Source organism: Myxocyprinus asiaticus, chromosome 30, assembly GCF_019703515.2.
Source record: "Myxocyprinus asiaticus isolate MX2 ecotype Aquarium Trade chromosome 30, UBuf_Myxa_2, whole genome shotgun sequence".
In the NCBI taxonomy this organism is placed as follows: domain Eukaryota; kingdom Metazoa; phylum Chordata; class Actinopteri; order Cypriniformes; family Catostomidae; genus Myxocyprinus; species Myxocyprinus asiaticus.
In genome coordinates, this window is record NC_059373.1 from 4,929,356 (window position 1) to 4,954,463 (window position 25,108).

The 25,108-nt window shown below is 36.7% G+C and overlaps 1 protein-coding gene across 2 annotated transcripts in view; it reads left to right on the plus strand.

The window, feature by feature from the left end:
• Nucleotides 1-25,108, plus strand: part of LOC127420854 (trafficking protein particle complex subunit 9-like) — a 267,206-nt gene that overhangs the window by 117,438 nt on the left and 124,660 nt on the right. For both annotated transcript variants that reach the window (XM_051663428.1, XM_051663429.1), the window contains one exon: nt 7,794-7,912. In XM_051663428.1, the coding sequence (XP_051519388.1) occupies nt 7,794-7,912 (119 nt within the window). The remainder of the gene's footprint in view (nt 1-7,793; nt 7,913-25,108) is intronic.

The following is a 25,108-nucleotide window of genomic DNA, read 5'->3' on the forward strand; positions in this document are numbered from 1 at the left end:
GCCATTAGAAGATCATTAACTACTCTAATGAGTGCAGTCTCTGTGCTATGAAGTGGACGGAAACCAGATTGAAAACACTCAAAGAGATTGTGTGAGGCCAGATAGGATTTTAGTTGAGAAGCAACACTTTTTCCATCAATTTGGACAGAAAAGGGAGCTTTGAAATAGGATGGTAATTTTAAGGTCAGAAGGGTCTAGGCTGGGCTTTTTAAAACTGAGGTGATGGCTGAAGTTTTTAGTTCTAGAGGGACAATACCAGTACTAAGTCTGTTGATGAGGAGGGAGATAGGCACCGAAATGGCAAAGAGACAATGTTTAAGCAGGGCAGTGGGGGCCGGGTCTAACTGACAGGAAGTAGAATTACATTTATTGATTAACACAGTAATTGCAGGTGGGCTAGATAGTGCTAAGCAGAATCGGAAATAACAGACACCGGTGGGTTGGTGAGTTTGTTAACAGTGGAAAATAGTGTTTTGGGTCTGGTAGAGACATTATTGATAAGGAAAGAAAAAAAATATGCAGAGCATGCAGCATTTAATGCAGATTTGTATGTCTGGATATGGTCATTCACATAAAATTGCGGTAGGTTGTAATGGATTAATGATCAGACAGTCCAATCTGAGAGCCAAGCACAGAGACATTACTTAAACCAGCAGTACAGACTAGGTCTAAAGTGTGGCCACGAGAGTGTGTAGGGAAGTCAACATGTTGTACTAAATTGAAACACTCAAACACAGACATGAGCTCATGGGCAGCAGCACAATCAGTATCTACATGTATGTTGAAATCACCAAGTAACAATACAGATAAACACATGGCACAAGTTAGAGTTTACAGCTCATTCAGATCACTGAAGAAATTAGACAAAGATTTTGGTGGGCGATACACAAGAACCACAAGCAGTGGCGATGGACCAATAACTTGAAAAACCAGGTATTCAAAGGTCCTAATCTCATGGCAGTCAATGATTTTTGTATGTAAGTATGGCCTTTTATGTAAGGGGCCGGCAGTTAAACAGAGCAATGGCAGGATGTAAACAGTCATGACACATAGATCAGTGTTGGTGAGGCGGTTCGCATGGAATAGCTGTTAGGGAGCTATAATTTCTCCCACGATGATCTGCAGGAGGCATAGAGTAACGAGTATCCATACTCGTGCCAATCCATACCAGTGAGATGAGAGGTAGTGATGAGGAGATCGATGGATGTAGCGCGTCCTTTGGGTAATCCCAAGCACTTTATAGAGGCAGTATGTAGCTGTATCGAGCCAGGAGCGAGACTTCAAGCTACGCAGTTGCAGCAGCGAATAGCTAAGTGCCATAGCAAGGACGCAGCCGATCAACAATCCTAGAGCACCTGCTCTAAGCAGGCCAGGGGCGAATGTTTGAGTCCAAAGATGTGCATAGTTCGATCAACGACGAACAGCAGGGGAAGCACGACATCAGTAAGGGTTGCGCAACATAATTGCTAGTGTGCACCGGAGTTGATACGCTCTGTCGCCATTTGTACAACACCAGAGAGACACAGAGACCTTCCAGTGATTTGAGAAGCAGGCAGTAGCCCACCACCCAAATACTGTCCACTACAGTTGAACGAGAGCATGGAGACTCACTCACCAACTATGTGGGGAGGTACAGCAGAGAATCGCGGAAGTTGGCGGCTGGCGGCAGAGAGATGTATAGTTAATAGCAAGAGCCACGCAAACCCGAAGCAAATCCAGATGGCAAATCCAGTGGATAAATTTATGAAGTTCGTAGTTAATCCAGGGTATAGTCCAAGGTAGGTAAGAGATGATGTATCAAAGCAAACGAGGGAGTCCAAACATTCAAACACGCAGAACAAACACAATCATGAGTACCGGCGAGAAGTGCCAACCAGGTGCGCACAGCATTCTCTCACCGGAAGCGTTGTCTTGTGTCTGCTGTGTGTTTGCTTGAATTACAGACAGCTGATAGATGAACTTCCTCTTTTCTCTCCGTAACGAAGTCTCTCCACAGACAGTGTTAAAATGTTTTAATTACTGTTGCAATAATAATTTATCTGAATTAGGCTGATAAGACGTCTTAAATCCCTTTCTATTACTGCAGCATGTTGAGGGCAATGAATTGTAAACATTGCTGATGCTATCGCAGGTACTAATACATTATTGCTGTCATTTAGAGGTAATATTAGCTCTAAAGCAAGACTTGACAGCATTGTTTTCTTCATCATGGTACTTTGTAACCGTGGACATGAATAAACCAAGGAAACAAAGAACAAATCAAGTCATTAAAACTCCAAAGTCTATAAAGCGCCATGCCTGTTTGCTGAGATGAACTGCTGTATGATTTTTCGTAATTTCCTGATTGGTTCCTCATCATTCTCGCCATTGTGATGTCATAATGGGATGTGAGGTTTGTCGCGTTTTGCTGGATATTACTTTAGGAACCATTAAAAATGATCTGCTTTAACTGTGTCTGTGATTAACTTGGTGTTTAATTACTGTTTGAGATCTTTTATGAACACGCTTCAGTAGTTTCCAGTTATGAAGCTGTTGTGCTCTTAGGGGCCATCCCCTTCAAACGTGCTTTTGCATCTGTCTTTGCAGCTTTCCCATTGTTTTTATTTGTAAAAATGCACTAGACGTATGTCTTGTACCGTTGTGCTCATCTCACTATTTTTTCATCATAATGGGCTGGAGGGGCACGTTTTTTAGACGTCTTGTCAGGTAAAAAAAATAAAAAAAAGATATATATATTTAAAGCACGTCTCGAGACATCTGCATCTTGTTATATTTGTTGCGCTGCGTTTAGCTTATTTTACAGGAGGAATGCAATTTTGTGTCCACCTTGAGATCTTTAACTTTGTGCGACCCTGTGTCCACATGTGTGGACGTTGTATTTTGGCTTTGCTATGAGCAACGCATAATTTAAATTAATTAAAACCGAGTGAATACTGCTCACAACACTCTAGACTGTCATTTAAGGGTTCAACTTATGGCGCACCGCGTCATGTGACACAACAGCTTGAAGTTGATTTCTAGAAAGTGCCTCTGGTAAGAAACCTTTACGTTTTTTGATTGAAAACTGTTTGGTTGTAAAGAGTAGTGTCTCTAGTTTCGTTTGATATGCCGCTTTAAAAGAATCATTCAATTTTCGCACATCAGCACGCTGATAAACATAATGTCCACATATGTGGAAATTAGGACCGCATTTTCTTAAACGTTGAAAAAACAAGGAAGTTATTTAGATTATTTTTCAACATGAACACATCTGTGGGTAATTCTGCTTAATTTTAACATACTTTTTGGTATCGTTTTATTTTGTTATCACTGTACAGTACAGTTCTATTCATTAACATTAGTAAAAGCATTACTATATATTTACTATGCATTTTTAAATTGAGAATAAATGTATTCATGCAAAAGCTGAAAAATGTTTCTTTCAGAGGATTTATATGGAATTTCGAACTGTTCTTAGACCAGTGCAGACAGACAGCACATTGGAGTTTAAGTCATTCACTAAATAGGGAGCAAGGGAGCATCCTATAGTGCATTCACTCCTAAAATCTGACCAAAAGTTCAGTTTCAGGCTGCAGATTATGTTTGGATCACTCAACATGTTTGACCTACACTTGTTTCGTCTCTTTCTTTGTGTATTTATATATATATATAATACAGTATGTGATATTTAAATTGCAAATCATGTATACTTCATGGTATTAGCTGTTGTACTTTCTATAGTTTATGATGATTTTGATTAAAAAAATTTTTTTTTTTATTACAGTCATTGTTTTGCTGTTTCCAAATTCACTCACGTCCCCTTCTATTATGACTGTCCGGGCAATTACATTCAGTCCCCCTTTTATTGCCCTTTGTCTTTCTCTCTGTGTCTCTCTCTGTCTCTGCTGTCAGCATAGCTCTAACTCTGATAGTGGTGATGTCATCATGGAGATGCAATGTGCGTGTCTCTTGTGTTTAGGGCATTCAGGAACTTTAACACACTGTTTCCTCAGCGCTAGTACTTCATTCATTCAAACGACCTCTATAAATTGTCTCTCCATCAAAGTGTGGGGGGAGATGGGGGGCAGACCGTCAGACTAAAGACATTAGTGTCTGAATGTTAAAATGTCAACGCAAGAGCAACATAATAAGCAGGGCTCCATTAAAGGGGTGGAAACGGCTCCTCCCCACTTAGAGCTCACTGAAGGTAAACATTTAACCTTCATACGTGATGTCAGCCAACCGCCGATCCCCTGTACTCATGATGTCAAATAGGAATGAACTCCGATTTTGCTTAAGCCAGAAAATAAATGAGGTCTGCTCCACTAACGCCATGTTGACTGAAATCACAGTGTTAAAGCTAGGGTATATATTGTTTTTTATCCTTTGGAAGTACCCACATTAAACAAATAAATGCAATCGCACCACTCTTTTTATTTCTAAGCCCCGCCCTCTTCTGAACTTGTGTCTCTCTAGTAGCTCCACCCTCCTCTTACCTCATGCCTCTCTTGTTGCTCTGTCTGGCCAACAGAGTCTTGTAAAGTTAGCAGGAGACATTACGCCATATCATGTCAGACACAATTGAAGGGAAGTGATGCCGTTTCAGAGGCGTGGGACTCGTAAATGTGGGCCATTTCTCTCTGTCCAGTGTTTGAATGCTTTTACCTTGCCTTTCAGAACCTACAAAAAAAATAAAAATAAACTCTTTGTGATTGCATGGTTCTCTTTTTTACTGAGTATCTCTAGGACAGAAGGTTCTCTGGTGAAAATAAGATATGATTTGCTGTGCAAAAAGAAAGGAGGTGGAATTTCGTATATGCACTTTTCTCCTCCTGGATGTTAGGATGCATCTGAGTGCAATGGAACGTATGCCTAAGATACGGCAAGAAATCTGTGAGTGGCAAACGCTGCAATTTGCCCTCATTATTCTGGCTCAGACAGAGGCAAAGCAGGTCGAATCCAGAAATGTCAGCGCTATAGAAACACCTTCAATTAGAGCACAATGTCTTTGTGTGCCTGTGTGTTTTCTCGAAAAATACAGTCTCCATGCTTTGCCAGACACTAAGCTATTATTTCTAATTTTTATTCTTTTTAAATAGAAATTTACCATATAATGATGGCACTCTACTCATGTGAGCTCAACAAATTGTGATGACTAGTTTTTTTTTTGCTGGTTTTTATGGCTGGGCAATATAAGTAAAAATATATTTTGATATTTTTCAGCCTTTTTACGGCATATTTATATACAGTATTTGCTCTGAAACAGCTTAAACGGATAGTTCACCCAAAAATGACAATTCTCTCATCATTTACTCACCCTCATGCCATCCCAGATGTGTATGACTTTCTTTCTTCTGCAGAACACAAATGAGGATTTTTTGAATAATATTTCAGCTATGTTGGAACATTTAATGCAAGTGAATGGTGATCAGACCTTTGTAGCTCTAAAAAATACGCAGCATAAAAGCAATCCACTCTAGTGGTTTAATCTATATATTCTGAAGTGATACATTAAGTGTGGGTGAGAAATAGATCAATATTTAAGTCCTTTTTTTAATTGTAAATCTACACTTTCACTTTCACTTCCACATACGAGTTGGGGCTGGTCAAAGGTGGAGATTTATAGTAAAAAAGGACTTAAATATTGATCTGTTTCTCACCCACACCTATCGTATTGCTTCAGAAGATATGGATTTAACCACTGGAGTTATATGGATAACTTTTATTATGCCTTTATGTGCTTTATGGACTTTCTAAGTTCTGTTTATCATATACTTGCAATGTATGGACCTACAGCGCTGAAATATTCTCCTAAAAATATTAATTTGTGTTCTGCAGAAGAAAGTAAATCATACACATTTAGGATAGCATGAGGGTGAGTAAATGATGAGAGAATTTTCATTTTAGGGTGAAGTTTTTAGTCTAAAGAACCATCATTTAGACCAAACAGAATAATAATAATAATAATAATAATAATAATAATAAAAACCTATTAAAAACATAGTAAAAAAACAAACAAAAGCAAGGCATGATTTCAACAGTTTGTCACTAAATAAAAGCAAGGTGGAATGAAATTGAATCATTTTATTCCTATGCTCCAATATAACAACAACACAGCGATAGAAACAGCAGTGTATGTATAACGCAAATAAAACAGTTTGAACTGATTTGCAGAAATTAATCAAATGTATCAACACCATTTTTGCTACTGACGTTTAAATCAGATAGACACTACTAAAACATTTATCTTTACATACACACATCTTGTGAAACAAGAAAGGATTGCAAAACTAGTTTAATGACGTACTTATTTTAAAACTTAATGGGCAAATAAAAAGCACAGTAAAATCATTGCGACTTTTACTGCTCAACTGGTAGGGCTATGCCAGGATCATGGGTTTGACTCCCATTCCAACAAATGTACTGATAAATCAGTGTTTACAATGTTTAATATACACACCGATCAGCCATAACATTAAAACCACCTGCCTAATATTGTGTAGGTCCCTCTTGTGCCGCCAAAACAGTGCCAAGCCACATCTCAGAATAGCATTCTGAGATGATATTCTTCTCATCACAATTGTACAGAGTGGTTATCTGAGTTACCATAGACTTTGTCTGTTCGAACCAGTCTGGCCATTCTCTGTTGATCTCTCTCATCAACAAAGCATTTCCGTCCACAGAACTGCCGCTCACTGGATGTTTTTTGTTGTTGGCACCATTCGGAGTAAATTCTAGAGACTGTTGTGTGTGAAAATCCCAGGAGATCAGCAGTTACAGAAATACTCCAAACCAGCCCATCTGGCACCAACAATCATACATGCGATTATCTAATCAGCCAATCGTGTGGCTGCAGTGCATAAAATCATGCATATATGGGTCAGGAGCTTCAGTTAATATTCACATCAACCATCAAAATGGGGATCAAAATTGATCTCAGTGATATGGACCGTGGCATGATTGTTGGTGCCAGATGGGCTGGTTTGAGTATTTCTGTAACTGTTCTGAATATTAGGGTACTTGATAGCAATGCCATGATCATGGTTTAATATCCATTCCAACACATTTACTTATAAAACAATGTATCATATATGCTTACTATAAATCACTTTTAATAAGTTTATGCCAAATGCACCAAACCAAATGTTTTTGTATGTGTAGAGTTCTACAGTATAAATGTTGTGCTTCAGAGGATTTGTATTTCTGAGTTTTGCGTTTTTATGTTTTTGCCCGCTTGCAGATTGCTCCAAAAGCCAGGGCAGTTTAAGTCTGTTTTGATGAAAGTATAATTCATCATATATATGTCTTCTTACTAAAAATAGCCCAAATGATTCCCCCTTGAATGAATTTGTGTGTGTGTTTGTGAGTTTATGCCTTTGTCCGTATGTGCTTTAAAGATAAAATAACTCCACCTGACTGTATTCAACTGAGCCGCCGCAGCACACTGACTCTATCGCCTTATTTATGACAGAGTTTTTCCGCCTTACCATCTTTCAAACGGTCATGTTGTGGATTTCTATTTCAAGCATTTACTGCTGGATAAACAGATGAGCTGAGAGATAGAAAAGCAGATGGAGAGAAAGATAGAAAGGAGACAGTTTAAGTGATATTCACATCCACTCATCTCCTCCTAATATGCCCGCTTGGAATATGAGGAATTATAGGTGTATAATGCTTCCGCAAATAAGTCACGGGAGATAGTGGTCTCTATTTCCTTTTTGCCTTCTCTCTCTCTTGCTCTCTATCTGGCCATTGGCTGCTATAGTCATGTGTGTCCATATCTATTGATATTGTATATTGTTGTGTGTTTTCAGATGGTATCAGTGTAACAGGTCTGCCAGTATCCAGTCCACTGCGACAGGTCCTAAAGCAACGCTCTGAAAATAAACCAGTCAGCACTGACAGCAACAAGAATGAATACAACCATGTCAAGGTAGGAATTTTATCCTCAAGCTACACACTCTGCATTATACATTCTGAATTCACTCCAACCAGCTCATCAAACTATGCAAGACTTCACAGTCCTCTCTGCAATATTTTATAAATCTGTATAATACTCTCATTGCTTTATACTCTTTCCTACTGTAGCTAGGCATGACGTGATAATGCATTGTAATTAAATAACATTTCTTCCACATTAAGGAATTTTGTTTTGTACTGTATATGAACTTGCACTAGGTGGACGTCTTTGGTTGTTGCACAGGAGCTTTGCCAGATTTAAGAAATGTTCCAGGTTAAATAAAAGTCTCAACTCAACTCAATCAACAGAATCTATTACCGCAAAAAAATATTTCGACGCATTTATAAAAAAATAAAAAAAAACGAAAAGTGCGATTACAGTAATGCGTTAACAATGGAGGTAAATTGGGCCAGCCATAAACATTAAATTACACATTGTTTTAAAAGTATTGCCACAAGACGTAGGCATTATATGCACTAACATGATTTTAGTGTAATAAAATAGTTTATTAACTTAGTATGCATGAAGTTATATTCAAATGTAAAACATTGCTGTAAAAACGACATAACACAGATAAACCCTGTAATCTGGTAAATCCCCGATTTTATCAAACTTAAATCATGTTAACATGTTTGTCTTGTTTATGGGCTGGCCCCATTATACTGTATGTGCCGCTAACACTTTACAGACATTTTCTTTTCTTAACATTATTTAAAAGCATTAGTTAACATGAACTGAACAATACTTTAACAGCATTTATTAATCTTGGTTAATGTTAATTTCAACATATACTAATACATTTTTTTTTAATTAAAAGTTTAATTTGTCAACATAAGTTAATGCACTGTGAACTAACATGAACTAACAATGAACAATTGTATTTTTTTAAACAAAGATTAATAAATGCTGTAAACATATATTGTTAATTGTTTGTTCATGATAATTAATGCATTAATTTTAACAGATGGAACCTCATTGTAAAGTGTTACGTCTGTGCCTTACTGTACACGTTTTTTGCTACTTTTTTCCCAAGTTATTGTCAGATTAAACTAATCAAATTCTAACTAGTGAAATTTTAGAGTGAATTTGCAAAGCCAAATATAATGGACAAGATTTTACCTGTTGAGTAATAAAGATAATTTGGACCGTGGCATGATTGTTGGTGTCAGATGTGCTGGTTTGAGTATTTCTGTAACTGCTGATCTCCTGGGATTTTCACACACAACAGTCTTTAGAATTGACTCAGAATGGTGCCAAAGACAAAAACATCCAGTGAGCGACAGTTCTGTGGACGGAAATGCCTTGTTGATGAGAAAGGTCAACAGAGAATGGCCAGACTGGTTTGAACCGACAAAGTCTATGGTAACTCAGATAACCACTCTGTACAATTGTGGTGAGAAGAATAGTATCTCCGAATGCTATTCTGAGAAGCGGGTTGGCGCTGTTTTGGCGGTACAAAGGGGACCTACACAATATTAGGCAGGTGGTTTTAATGTTATGGCTGATCGGTGTATATACAGTGTGTGTATATACAGTGGTGTGAAAAAGTGTTTGCCCCCTTCCTGATTTCTTATTTTTTTTGCATGTTTGTCACACTTAAATGTTTCAGATCATCAAACAAGTTTAAATATTAGTAAAAAATAACACAAGTAAACACAAAATGCAGTTTTTAAATGAAGGGATTTTTATTAAGGGAAAACAAAATCCAAACCTACATGGCCATGTGTGAAAAAGTGTTTGCCCCACCTGTTAAAACATAACTTAACTGTGGTTTATCACACCTGAGTTCAATTTCTCTAGCCACACCTAGGCCTGATTACTGCCACACCTGTTCTCAATCAAGAAATCACTTAAATAGGACCTGCCTGACAAAGTGAAGTAGACCAAAAGATCTTCAAAAAGCTAGACATCATGCCGAGATCCAAAGAAATTCAGGAACAAATGAGAAAGAAAGTAATTGAGATGTATCAGTCTGGAAAATGTTATAAAGCCATTTCTAAAGCTTTGGGACTCCAGAGAACCACAGTGAGAGCCATTGTCCACAAATGGCGAAAACATGGAACAGTGGTGAACCTTCCCAGGAGTGGCCGGCCGACCAAAATTACCCCAAGATCGCAGTGACGACTCATCCAAGAGGTCACAAAAGACCCCACAACAACATCCAAAGAACTTCAGGCCTCACTTGCCTCAGTTAAGGTCAGTGTTCATGACTCCACCATAAGAAAGAGACTGGGCAAAAATGGCCTGCATGGCAGAGTTCCAAGACGAAAACCACTGCTGAGCAAAAAGAACATTAAGTCTCGTCTCATTTTTGCCAGAAAACATCTTGATGATCCCCAAGACTTTTGGGAAAATACTCTGTGGACTGACGAGACAAAAGTTGAACTTTTTGGAAGGTGTGTGTCCCATTACATCTGGCGTAAAAGTAACACCACATTTCAGAAAAAGAACATCATACCAACAGTAAAATATGGTGGTGGTAGTGTGATGGTCTGGGGCTGTTTTGCTGCTTCAGGACTTGGAAGACTTGCTGTGATAAATAGCACCATGAATTCTGCTGTCTACCAAAAAATCCTGAAGGAGAATGTCTGGCCATCTGTTCGTGACCTCAAGCTGAAGCGAACTTGGGTTCTGCAGCAGGACAATGATCCAAAACACACCAGCAAGTCCACCTCTGAGTGGCTGAAGAAAAACAAAATGAAGACTTTGGAGTGGCCTAGTCAAAGTCCTGACCTGAATCCTATTGAGATGCTGTGGCATGACCTTAAAAAGTCAGTTCATGCTCAAACCCTCCAATGTGGCTGAATTACAACAATTCTGCAAAGATGAGTGGGCCAAATTCCTCCATAGCGCTGTAAAAGACTCATTGCAAGTTATCGCAAATGCTTGATTGCAGTTGTTGCTGCTAAGGGTGGCCCAACCAGTTATTAGATTTAGGGGGCAGTCACTTTTTCACACAGGGCCATGTAGGTTTGGAATTTGTTTTCCCTTAATAATAACAACCTTCATTTAAAAACTGCATTTTGTGTTTACTTGTGTTATCTTTGATTAATATTTAAACTTGTTTGATGATCTGAAACATTTAAGTGTGACAAACATGCAAAAAAATAAGAAATCAGGAAGGGGGCAAACACTTTTTCACACCACTGTATGTGTATATATATATATATATATATATATATATATATATACATATATATATATATATATATATATATATATATATATATATATATATATATATATATATATATATATATATATATATATATATATATATATACATATAATGGATTTTTTTGTTTCAATTTTGTGCGACATTTTTCAGTTAAAATATTCACAGCTTAAATATACCACCATGTGAAATTGCATCCCCAAAAAATGCAAGCACTGTTAATGTAATGCATTATTTTTCATTAGCGCAATTACTGTGCTTTTTTTTTTTTTTTTCAAAGACATTTGTCATTGAAATACTTCCCTATTCATTTCTTTTAAAACACGTCTCGAGCCACCTGCATTCTGTTGAATTCCTTGCTTCTAGCTTCTCTAGTGTTCGGTCAAAACAGCCCCTTAGACTTTAGAACTTTATTTCCCTGAGGATATACAAGACAAATGGAATTGGATCTATTTATTGGCAGGACAAATTAAATTCACCTCAAAATGCCAACTTTAATTGAAAGCGAATGGTTTCTAGTTGCTTTGCTACTGCAAATCGCTGTCAGTGTGAACGCCAATTAGTAACTGAACTGGACTACTGTCTACTGTACATTAATCTACAATAACACTTCCAGTCCCTCGACAACCCTTTACGGTACCATATGGCGCTTCAGAAATATCTAGAAATGCAGAGCTATCCGGGTCTCCCACTATATTTGCCTCTGTCCTCCAGATTTCTGATGCATATTCTTGAGACCATGATACCTTAAGCAGAGCCAGTGCTGCTCTGAAAATCTTGCCTTGAGCCAGATCTGATTTTGAGTTATTTGGACTGAGAGCATGGTGCTCATCAGCAGGCCATAGGCCTGGCGCTATCGTCAGGGGCACTGAGGATAGATTGTGTCCTCTTTTATATAACTACATTAATGCTCTTGTTCATCAAGCTCATCTTATTGTGAAGTACTGAATTTTTTATCTCAGATCTTTGTAGAATGCTGCTGCTTTTTATCTATATACCTCTGAATATGGTTAAGAATTAATGGTCAGTCATACAGGATGCTTTCTTGTGACTGTCTGCTCTTTTTTTTTTTTTAAGCATGAGCTAGATGTGTGCCAGAATGCATGACATGCCCTTTTTAAGATGATGTGTTAAAATAAATTTGATAAGCACATCTTGAGATTCTTCAGGGTAACCATGCCTCCTGGAAAACCTGGAATTTTGCAATGCAGTTTTCCAGTCATGGAAAAGTCATGGAAAATTAAAAAAAATACCTAAATGTCCTGGAAAATAATTATTTGTCCTGGAAAATATTTTAGTGTAATGAAAGGTTTGACTGTGTTGCTAGCACAGTTTTCGTTATATGTACAGTTATATTATAGTATATACGTATAGGTTTGTCACTCCCGGCAGCTGCGCATTGTGAAACAACATCAATGGTTAAGGGTGCTCACACCCTCGTGGTTGATTACAGCAGCAGCCAATCATGTGCTTGGCAATCACGGTCCCACCGAGGCAGATCGCATGATTGGTTACAGCTACGGCCAATCGTGTGCTTGTCTAGAGCAGCGCGTGCACAGTGAGAAGCGGCACTCGTGAAACTTCTCATTCATAAACAAACTGAATGACCTGGTACATGTACTGACCGACTGAATGAGAGGGCATATTGTTAGTTCACTTCAGATTCGGCTTGTTCATCATGGAGAGAAAAGAGCGGAAGTGTGTAAAAGTGACTGATGTTTATACATATTGAAGGGCTTTCACATGGCATCAGCTTGCCGAATACATTGAAGTCGCGTCAGCGCAACCTCGGCTCCAACTTCACACCAAAGTGTAAAGTCTCTTGGTAGATTTTGGTCGTAAATCACTCTAAATGATTCTATGACTTACTCATTGCACATAAGATGCTCATTTGTCGCTACCTAGTGGTATGTCCAGAAGTGGTCACTAAACAAATCAATTAATGAAACTGAACAAATTTGTGAAACATAAGCAAGCCACACCAAAATACCCTTTATTTTTGCTGCTAATTCTGCACAATTGTGCAGATAATTTTCTATACTTGAATCATTAAAATAGCTTAAGTAGAGCTTTTAGCTTATTCTTTAATAAAATGACCCCAGAAATGTTCGTGGATCAGTGATTTTCTCAACTTTTTGATACTCATGAGTTTACAGCCCTGTGAGTTATAAACTTTAGACAACAAAGATAGTCAGACCACTGATTTTTTTTCTTTTTTTTTTTAATTCGTTCACCCTGGGTTGGTAGTGTGGTGATTCGGCCTTAATACCTCGGGATGTGAATACATTTTCAATAATTCAACAATCAGAGTCTGCTTATACCGTGGTTACCACATGTAGTATGCAGAAAACATGGTATCTCGTCATAAAAATGGCATTAGCAATTAAACGCAGTATGTCATGGAATGACATATTTGGATGAAAATTAATGTTTGAAAGTACAATTAATCAAATTAAAATTGTGATATGCCCTATTATGATAATTAAACTAAAAAAGTATCTGATTTAATTGAATAAATAAATAATCTGCAAGTGATGTGTGCTTCAAAATGAATGTGTAGAGCCAGCCGCTCATACGCTGAAAACACTTCATCATGATCATCATGTGCACTCTTGTGTATGTGAGATGACAGAGACTGAGAGCACTCTGAAGTGTGCAGCACATACATACTATATATTTATTTAATTAAATCACTTACTTAATAATAACACTGGGATATGGAGCAAACTGCTTATCTGGAGGTGAGAAACTACCATAAAAACACACAGAAACGGCAAAATAACAGCTCGATTTAAATGGACGCATGTGTTTTTGCTTAAATATTACACTTGTTAGGCATATAAAGTGTCTAGGAAATGTCCTGGAAACTCGTGCCTTGAAAAGAGTGGGAACCCTTTACTTGTGTTCTGTTATACTCCACTGAGCTGAATCTTTAATTTTTTGAACAGTTCCTGTTGGTATGACAGGACAGAAGAGAACTTCAAAAATGCTGGTCCATTTTCAGAGAGGCCACATGATTTGTGGAAAATGTGTCTTTGGCTCTTTGGAGAATGAGATATGATCTCTGTCTATTGTACTGACGTTTGCATGTATGGATGTTTCTGTTCATGGTGCTGAATCCCATGAATCGAAGCAAAGTCTGAACTGTTGGCGAATTGACCTGAGCTTTATTTTTTCTTACTGACAATCTCAGGATTATTTTTTTTTTTTTTTTTTGAATGGTCCAGTGTTATTATTTCAGAGATCACATTCATGAATATATTTACACTGACAGCAGTTTAATTCTCTGAGCAGCTGAGCTTGTTTTGTTGCTTTAGAGACAGATTGGTAATCCCGTCACATTACAACCAACATGGTCAAAATGCCGAAGCAAAATCCAATCGGACACATGCAGTCATCAGGGAATAAACTGAAAGAGCTGATTAACACGCACAGATTTAAAACGGACATTGCCTCTCTGCAGGTACATGACTGCAGTCAATTACTGGTGGGTCCTGGGACTTCCTCACATATTGACACAGTACACCTATACATCTAGAAGATTGTGAATGACTTTGAAATAACAAATTGGATATAATGATTTAAAGTTAGAGTTTAATAATTGATTTGATAAAGCAAACTTGTAACATTGAAATTGTTCCAATATATTAATGATTTGTTTAAAAAAAAAAAAAACTATTTGTAGCTCTCTTTTATTTTACGAATAAAAAAACAAAACAAAAAAAAAACCCCGAATTCAAACAATTTGTAACTTTGGAATTGTTTAAATTTATTAATGATTTGAAAATAGATGTAACCAATTTGCAACGCTTATTTGTTTAATTACAAATAAAAAGCATATTAAAACTTTTTTTTTTACTTTGGAAATGTTTTAATTAAATAATGATTCGTAAATAGATTTACACAATTTGTAACTTTATTTTTATAAAAATTAAAACAACTAATTTATATTATTTGTTACTTTGGAATTGTTTCAATATAATAACAATTTGGAAATAGATTTAAACAATTTTTATTTTTTAACTACAAATAATAATAATATTACAAAAAAATATATGTTTTTAATTTAATAACACATTTGATATATATATATATATTTCAGAATGCCTAACTTTTGAATTGTTAGAGTTTAATAAAAAATTTACAGTGATTCATTTAAATGCAGCATACATTTGGAAAGAAGTTGTTGGGGAAAAACTTTGGATTCCTACATATGATTTGACATGTTTAAATGTGTTTATGCTGCTGAGCAAGTGTGTTTGTGAATGTGTGGGTCCAGTGATAGGCCAGACAATAAAAGATCTGCATAGTAAAAAAAAAAAAAAAAAAAAAAGAGTAAAAGTCACTCTCACATATGCAAAATATCAAACCTCTGCAGACAACAGATCTGATATTTGCAGCACATCTGAGTGGCTTTCGATCCATCTACCTTCATTTCTCTCTCCTCATCAATTCATAATTCAACACCATTTTCAGGAGAAAGAAAGAGAGATACAAAGAATCTGAAGTGGATGAAGTGAAAGAATATAAATATAAATCCAAAAAAATCTGCATTCGGTGAAGTACGAATCAAAATGAGAAAGAGACGAACAGTGAAAGTAGAGAATTAATAAGAGATTATAGAGATGGAAAAGTTGAGTGACAGGGCACACAGACACTGCAGGATATATCCCATAAACTTGATACATCTCTGAATGTTTGAATCTCGAGGAGTTGAAGGTAATCAGTTCTGCTGGCTGACTGACAGTGTCAGTGACTGCGACTCCCCAACAGCAAGTGTCTTCATTCCTTTCCCCACTCATAACCCTATCAGCACCACGCACACATCGATAAAGAGAGAGCGTGTCTGTGCCCTCACTATCTCCAAACCTCCAAACGACTTAACTGTGGAGAGAAGTCCTCCTGCTCAGCTGTTTTCACTCTTCATCGTTTTTTCTTTCTTGGTTTCCTTCACTCCCTTTGGCCAGGGAAAGTTTGAGGAGTGATAGAGGAGGAATAGAGAATCACAATGCGCTCTGTTGAATCGGCAGAACACAATAAAAAAGAAGGATAGCGACTGTTGGAGAAGGAAGATTAGTGAGAGAAGGATTAGGCTAGGTGTGTGTGTGTGTGTGTACAAAAACTTGCTGTTTTATCCTTTTCCTTACCTAAGACAAAATGCAGACACTTAGTGCAAGGGCACTTCTTTAAAATCGATACTGACCAATCCAACCTTAACAATTGTTGCTGTCCGCCGAATTATAAGTCAAGCTTACTCTTTGTAATAACACATTGTCTTATCAACTCCCAGTAGTTCGCTATTCTGAATATTTGGTACATTTCAATTCGGATATTAAGAAATTAAAGACTTTCATTTCAGTAAGTTTTTGATTCACTAAAAAGAACAGGCTGTTCTGAACAGGAAGCGCTGTATGTTTTGTAGTGTAGATTCAAATGAACCGGCTCATCAAAGTCATTTACTCAGGAATCACACTACACTGGTCGTACTGTGTTTCATGCTGATTGGTAGCATAGGAAACAATGTCAGAGTAGTTAAGCCCAGTATTGTATCCGCATCGGCGGAGGAATGCATGTTCGAAAACCATTAATGGAACCGAAAGACCTAAAAACACCTGATATTTTACTCTTTTTATTTTATTTCTCTCTCACTTTCTTTCTTCTGGATATTTTCCCATTTCTTTATGTTCCCGATGCTTTATCCTGCTTTAGAGATGATCAGCAGACCGTTAAAGAACACAAGTCGGTTTGTCATCAGAAATTTACGGTCCTTCGGCAAGACAGTGAAGGAGCATTTTAATAATTTCTCAGATGGCGCTGGAGGGAAAAATCGATTGACCAGAGCTTGTTTTTTAGAGCTGATCTGAGCTCCGTTCACCAGATTAATGACTTTATCCCTGCTATTATAAAATTGGGCATCAAATCTGACCCCTGCGAATGTGTACATTACAGCGCAATGCATTCATGAAAGATCCTGCAGGACAGAAGCTATTATATTCAGCCGGTTGGTTTCCAACGGGCTCCTTTTGAGAGGTTGAAGTCGTAGTCTGTCTCGACACACATACACACAGCTGACATTATAGCACAGAGTGTTATTTACCTTAAAGCCTAGTGACAAGTTTGTTTACCATTATACTGTGCATATAAAGGGAATTTAATGCTATTTTTCCCATCAGTGGGAAAACTCCCTTCTCCCTTCAGGGGATTTTTTTTTTTTTTTTTTTTTTTTTTTTAAATGAAATGATCATTCAAAGTTATGAAGTCTAACATACAATTACAACTGTATCTACCTGAAGGGACATACAGATATACATACTACAGATATACACTTCTACCTTCCTTCCTTCCTTCCTTCCTTCCTTCCTTCCTTCCTTCCTTCCTTCTGTCTGTCTGTCCTTCCTTCCTTCCATTCTTTCAGTCACAACATTAAAACCACCTGCCTAATATTGTGTAGGACCCCCTTGTGCCACCAAAACAGGGCCAACCCACATCTCAGAATAGCATTCTGAGATGATATTCTTCTCATCACAATTGTACAGAGTGGTTATCTGAGTTACCGTAGACTTTGTCAGTTCGAACCAGTCTGGCCATTCTCTGTTGACCTCTCTCATCAACAAGGCATTTCCGTCCACAGAACTGTTACTCACTGGATGTTTTTTGTTTTTGACACCATTCAGAGTAAATTCTAGAGACTGTTGTGTGTGAAAATCCCAGGAGATCAGCAGTTACAGAAATACTCAAACCAGCCCATCTGGCACCAACAATCATGCCACGGTCCAAATCACTGGATTCCATTTTTTTCCCCAATTCTAATGGTTGATGTGAACATTAACTGAAGCTCCTGACCCGTATATGCGTGATTTTATGCACTGCACTGCTACGACACAATTGGCTGATTAGATAATCGCATGGATGATTGTTGGTGATTCTGAGATGCAGGTTGGTGCTGTTTTGGTGGCACAAGGGGGACCTACACAATATTAGGCAGATGGTTTTAATGTTGTGGCTGATTGGTGTGTATATATATATATATATATATACAGGATAAATCCAGTGAAAACCGCTGTACTAACAAGTGTACAGATCAGGCTGCAGATAAGAGAAAATGTGTTTTTTGTTTAGCACAAAGAAAATATAATGTACATAATAATTTTGTTAAAGACAACATGAAACGACATTAAAATGCATGTACTTTCTGTAAAGTGCCATATTTCTGAATGAAATAGAATATTACATTGAAAATAATGTTGAGTGGGCCTTAATTTAATCCATTGTGATTTGATTGGATCGTGAAAAGTAGTTTGGATTTGGTTTCATCAACTGAATAGAGAAGTCATTTAAGAGGCGGAGAAAGTTAATGCATTTTGATGAAAGTTTATAGAAAATGTAAACAAAAACAACTATCTGAGTAATATATATATATATATATATATATATATATATATATATATATATATATATATATATATATATATATTCTTTTTTTTTTTTTTTTTTCTCTAGATAACTGATTAATTGTGCACAGTAAGACAAGGAACATAGTACAAACAAAGTACATATGGTCAATTGTTATTTAGGAACACACACACACACACACACACACTAACTTGTTTTTATATCATTGTGGGGTCTCTCCATTGACTTCCATGCATTTTATGGATTTTATACAGATCTAATGATAATTTCTATCCCCTAAACCTACCCATAAACCTAACCCTCACAGAAACCTTTTTGCATTTCTACCATTAAAAAAAAACAAAAAACATCGTTTAGTATGTTTACTAAGCCATTTCCCTCGTGGGGACCGCTGGTTGGGCCCCACAATGTAGTATAAACATGTATATATATACACACACACACACACACACACACACACACACACACACAAACACACTCCAAACGTATTATTATTACTTTCTGCCTTATTGATAGAGTGTTGAAGGGTAGTACATTCTCTAAGTGTGTGTGTGCTGCTTTTGTGTGTGTGGTTGGCTCTGGAAAGTGCTTACACAGTAGTCAGAGCTGCAGAATAACGGCTATACATCATCACACAGATGAGCCGCCAGACACACACTGATACAGAACTGTTCTCTCTCTCTCTCTCTGCTGAGTAATCACATCACTTGCCCCTTTCACAGGCTGTTACTGCCCCACAGTTCTACCCCTTTACACCCTAGCTGCCCCTCTCTACCCTCTCGTAGAGACACGGTGAAAAGAAATCACGTTAAACTGAACTGCTTGGAAATGAGAAATGAGAGTAAAAAGCAGTGGCAGTGTTAGTTTGTAATGTATTTCCTTCCCAGAGAGCTCAGATTTCTTTTTCCTCTGCAGAATGCCACTCCTTTACCTAAAGCATTTACATTTTCTTTCTTTCAAGGTGAAATTTATAATTAAAAATAAGAAGTATAAACAAATAAGTGTATAAACAAAAAGAATTGCAAAAATTATGAAAAGGCCTTAAGAATCAGCCTTCAAACTGGTCTTACAGAGATTAGCTAATCACAAAAAGATAATTAACATTACAAGTCTTAAAGGTGCAGTAGAAAAAGCAGCTTGTTTAATTCGAAGGATTGGAGAGAGGTTGGAAAATGTTCATTGAAAAACAAAAGTACGATTGTTTTTGGTGCAAGAAACCTCAACTAACATTATAAGTGGACTTCAGGGAAGAAATAAAATGCTACAAAAGTGTAGAATATAGGGTCTGCAGTTTGTTCTACTTGTTATTAGATTACTACGTTATCAAATCAGCTCTCAGCACTCACAGAAAAGTATTTTGACAACTGCCTGGAATACAGATTATAATTGATGTAATTTCATACCGCAGGAGCTGTGTTGCTCATGCTGTGAGAGAAATGACTGTAAAACTGTGATTCTGAATGAATTTGAGAACTACAATGAAAACAACAGTGTGTTTGATAAAACACTAAGGCAAATAAAAGATTGTCACTTGTAGGTCATATTTTTGTAGATAGGTTTTATAAAAAAAATAAATAAAAAAAAATGTCCTGAGCATGGATTTGATTATTGAACATTTAGGTTACACTTTGCAAATATAGTCCAAAAGGTGTGTTTTAATGTGCTGTTGTAAGTTTAAAAATTTTTTCCTTCTTTTTCTTAATATGTATAGGTTTCATTCTGTGTGTGTCTGTCAGGTTTTCCGTAAAGTACCGGTTTTTGACCGTTAAAATGTCCTAATGTCCGACAAATTCAAACAGTGTCAGGCACAATGTCCGGTGAAAATAGTAAGATGACGTGTCAGCAACCCCTTTAGTTGATACCACAAGTGTACAGCTTGAAGCCATTCCAATGATAAAAGCGCTTCGCTGCCACAAAGGTTTAAACTTTCCCGAAACTTGCGGAGTCCTAATCTGCGACTACACCTAGTTGAATCCCGAACACTGGCAAAAGCATCCTGCATTTTTTTACCATCTTGCATGGCGGCAAGAAGCTTCTCACTTCAGAATCACATTAAAACAGCCTTGCATTGCCATCGTCATTTTCTCATAAAAATAAAGAGCCAAGGTGAGATTATATGACATAACTAGGGGTGGGCGATAAAACCAAAATCTTACATCACGAGTAATTTTATATCATGATAACGATATTTATCACAATATATTCATTTAGTTTTTTAATAAACACAATTTTATCTTAATTTCACATCATGCCACATTTCAGTCTGATATATTTTTGACCATTATTATTATTAGGCTATTATTATAGCCTAAACTTTCCGCAAGAAACTCATGATCTTTCCAAAGCAATGCAATAAAGACAATTACACATAAGTACAAAAAAAAAAAAAAAACACTTCTTGCAGAAAATATAAGAAATTATGTAAACACTTATAGCAGAAAATAAATATCAATTAACTATTAACACTTATTGCAAAAAAAATAAAAAAATAAAAATACATGTCCAAAAAAATGCGGATTGCATCTTTTGGCTTTTGGATTATGTTCTAACTTTCTGTTTTTAGATGCAAGGCCGTTTGAAACGGATGTTAAACGAAAACTAAAAGTTGCAGGTCTTAATATAACCCCATCGAAACTCCTTAGAGACGCTTCGAACACCAGCTATCTGCGTCACCATGCTAGCAACACTCTGAGGGAGCCATGGACACTGTGTAGGGACCCTGTGAATCAGAATGCAGCTTTAGTGATCACCATACCAGTGTTTATTTGTCTTGTGACTGAGAAGAATAAACATGGATGCCAAAAAATGTTTAAACCATTTGGCGTTGTGAATATATGTTGAGCATGTGTCGGTTGATCTATCGTTCGGTCTTTCATCCTACGCAACTATATAATTCTGTCTATTAATTGTTTCTTTGTTCGGTTGTTTGCTTGTTTGTTTATTTGTTCATTTATTCTATCGTTCTGTCAATCATTCCATCGCTCTGTCTTTTTTTTTTTGCTAATTTGTTCTTTCGGTCACTTGTTCGTTCCATCGTTGTTTGTTAGTTCACTCATTTGTTCTATCAGTCACTTGTTCATTCAATTTGTTTGTTTTGTCTTTGTCTATTGTTATGATGTAATTATCTATCATCCATCTGTCTGTCTGTCTGTCTATCTATTGTTTTTTTCATTTGCTTTTCATTCATTCATTCTGTCTATCTATCTATCGTTTTTTAATTTGCTCATTTGTTCTATTGATTGGTTGTTCATTCACTTGGTCTAATGTTCTGTACGTACTGTCTGTTGTTTTTTTCTTTCCTTCATTCATCATTTCATCTGTCCGTCCATCCATCCATCATCCATCCATCCATTTAATTGAAACAAGAGTTTGATTCATGTTCAGTGAAGCTTTATTGGCGTAACCGTTGAAGTACAATATTTCCGAAGCATTTTGTAGTCATCAGTGTAGTCATCATTTGTTCTATTAATTGCTTGTTTGTTCAATTGTTTGTTCATTCTATCTGTTGTTATACTGTAATTATATATCGTTCATCTGTCTGTCCATCCATCCGTCCATCCCACTGTCCATCCGTATCTGTCTATCTATTTGTCCGTCCATCTGTCCCAACGTCTGTCCGTATCTGTCCATCTATTTGTCCGTCCGTCCGTCCATCCATCCATCCATCCATGCATCCATTTAATTGAAACAGAAGTTTGGTTCATTTTCAATTCAGTGAAGCTTTATTGGTGTAACTGTTGAAGTTCAATATTGCAGAAGCATTTTGTAGTATCAGTCTAGTTTACTTTACACTAATGGTGTTTAAGGCTCAGTAACGTTCAGTGTTAAGATATAAATGAAAATGTCAAATTTCTTTATTAACTGTATTGGATTTCACATCCTTGTCTTGTAAGCCATAAAACTCACAGGCCTTAATAATTGTTAGGACAAGACTGAGGGCAGCAGCCATTTCATAGTTGTTAAAATCTTTTGATTTTGTATGTTAGAGCAAGTCTTAAAACCAGAATATTTCTCTCTGTTAATATTTCAGCAGTACCACAGTAATATTGGGTATTGGTCATGATTTAGGGCATTTGAAAGCTGTGACACTGAGTAAATTGTGCAGTGGTCACCTTCACGCTCTTACAAGAGCTGTTAGAATCATCCATTACATGGTGAAGGTCTGCTCTGTGTTTATAAAACCTATAGATCGCTTTTCACACTCAATACTTCAAAAAGAACTGAGTAACTTGTTCACAAAAATGTTTGCTCGTCTCTGATGTTGTTGGGTTGTTTGCTGAAATGTTTTTTAATTATTTTTTTGATTAATTTGTTATTTCATTCTTATATTTATTAGTTTTTTTTATTCATTCAATCATAAATCGATTTGTAAGTTTAGTACAAATAATTTTTTTATCCTTTTTTCATTAGTTCCTACATTCATTAGTTTGTAGCACCCCCTTGAAAATGGGCATGTAAGACGGCCTTTGTAGCACCCCATTTTCACCTACATTCACCAAAATTGGTACATACATAGTTCTCATCAAGCCAAACAACTTTTATAATTATGGTTATTAGCTCTGCCCAACAAGAAGTCAGACATTTTGGATTATTTGAATATTGCAGTCTCTGAACTTTTAAATATTTCTGCTAGAGGATTCATGAGACTGTCACCACATTTAGACAACATTATGCCAAGACATTGAAGATGCTAAATTGTGAACAGTTTTTTGATATATCGAACGGTTTTGCCATGGTGAGGCATTAAATTAATGGCGAAAAATGGGAAACAGGAAGTGTGACATATCTTCTTTGTGCAATGTGTGATTTAGAGCAAAATTGAGATGTATGTTTAGTCTTGCGGGCTAATCAATCACAGTCATAGCACCACCACCTGGCAGCAGGAAGTGTGGCTCTTACAAAAGATCTTAAAATAGTCCTCTTATATTTACCCAAATTGCTTCAAAAGTGTTTAGAATAATGTCAAATGCCAAATGCATGTGTCCACATTGCATTGTTTTCCGAAAGCCACCGGGTGGAAATGAACCCATGGTGCTTGGGCCCATAATCGCTGCTTGCAGCTATAGTCTCTCTTATTATTTATTCAGTCTTTTACTTTACCTTTAATTTATTGATTTGTTGACTCAGTCATTTGCTTACTGATTTGTTTGTATTTATTTGTTAATACTTTCATTCATTACATTAGTTTTATGTTCATTCTTTCATTCATTCATTTGTGTTATGTGTGTGTGTGTGTGTGTGTGTGTGTGTGTATGTATATATATATATATATATATATATATATGTGTATATATATATCCATAGTTTTAATGACTTTAATATTATTCTAAAAAATATATATATAATAAAGAATGAGTAAGTGTTTCAAAACTTTTGACCGGTAGTGTGTGTGTGTGTGTGTGTGTGTGTGTGTGTGTGTGTGTGTGTGTGTGTATATATATATATATATATATATATATATACACACAGTTGTGCTCAAAAGTTTGCATACCCTGGCAGAAATTGTGAAATTTTGGCATTGATTTTGAAAATATGACTGATCATGCAAAAGAAACTGTCTTTTGTTTAAGGATAGTGGTCATATGAAGCCATTTATTATCACATAGTTGTTTGGCTCCTTTTTAAATCATAATGATAGCAGAAATCACCCAAATGGCCCTGATCAAAAGTTTACATACCCTTGAATGTTTGGCCTTGTTACAGACACACAAGGTGACACACACAGGTTTAAATGGCAATTAAAGGTTAATTTCCCACACCTGTGGCTTTTTAAATTGCAATTAGTGTCTGTGTATAAATAGTCAATGAGTTTGTTAGCTCTCACGTGGATGCACTGAGCAGACTAGATACTGAGCCATAGGGAGCAGAAAAGAACTGTCAAAAGACCTGCGTAACAAGGTAATGGAACTTTATAAAGATGGAAAAGGATATAAAAAGATATCCAAAGCCTTGAAAATGCCAGTCAGTACTGTTCAATCACTTATTAAGAAGTGGAAAATTCAGGGATCTCTTGATACCAAGTCAAGGTCAGGTAGACCAAGAAAGATTTCAGCCACAACTGCCAGAAGAATTGTTCAGGATACAAAGAAAAACCCACAGGTAACCTCAGGAGAAATACAGGCTGCTCTGGAAAAAGACTGTGTGGTTGTTTCAAGGAGCACAATACTTGTTGACCCCTCTCCTTTATGGTTGTGACCATAAAGCTCTATTTTGGTCTCGTCACTCCAAATTACAGTGTGCCAGAAGCTGTAAGGCGTGTCAAGGTGTTGTCGGGCATATTGTAACCGGGCTTTTTTGTGGCATTGGCTTTCGTTCTGGCAACTCAACCATGCAGCTCATATTTGTTCAAGGATCGTCGTATTGTGCTCATCACCGATCCTCCACCTGGTCATCTGATGGTTAGACAGAGACCTGGAGAGGCCTTCAAGCCATAATGTCTTTGTGAAGGATGCATGAATCAAGCCACATTAGTTAAAACATTAGTATTGTTTTGTTCAAAAATAAATATGCATTATTCGAGGTCTTTTTTTGTTATTTTGACCAGTTGTCATGTTCTACAAATAAATGCTCTAAATGACAAT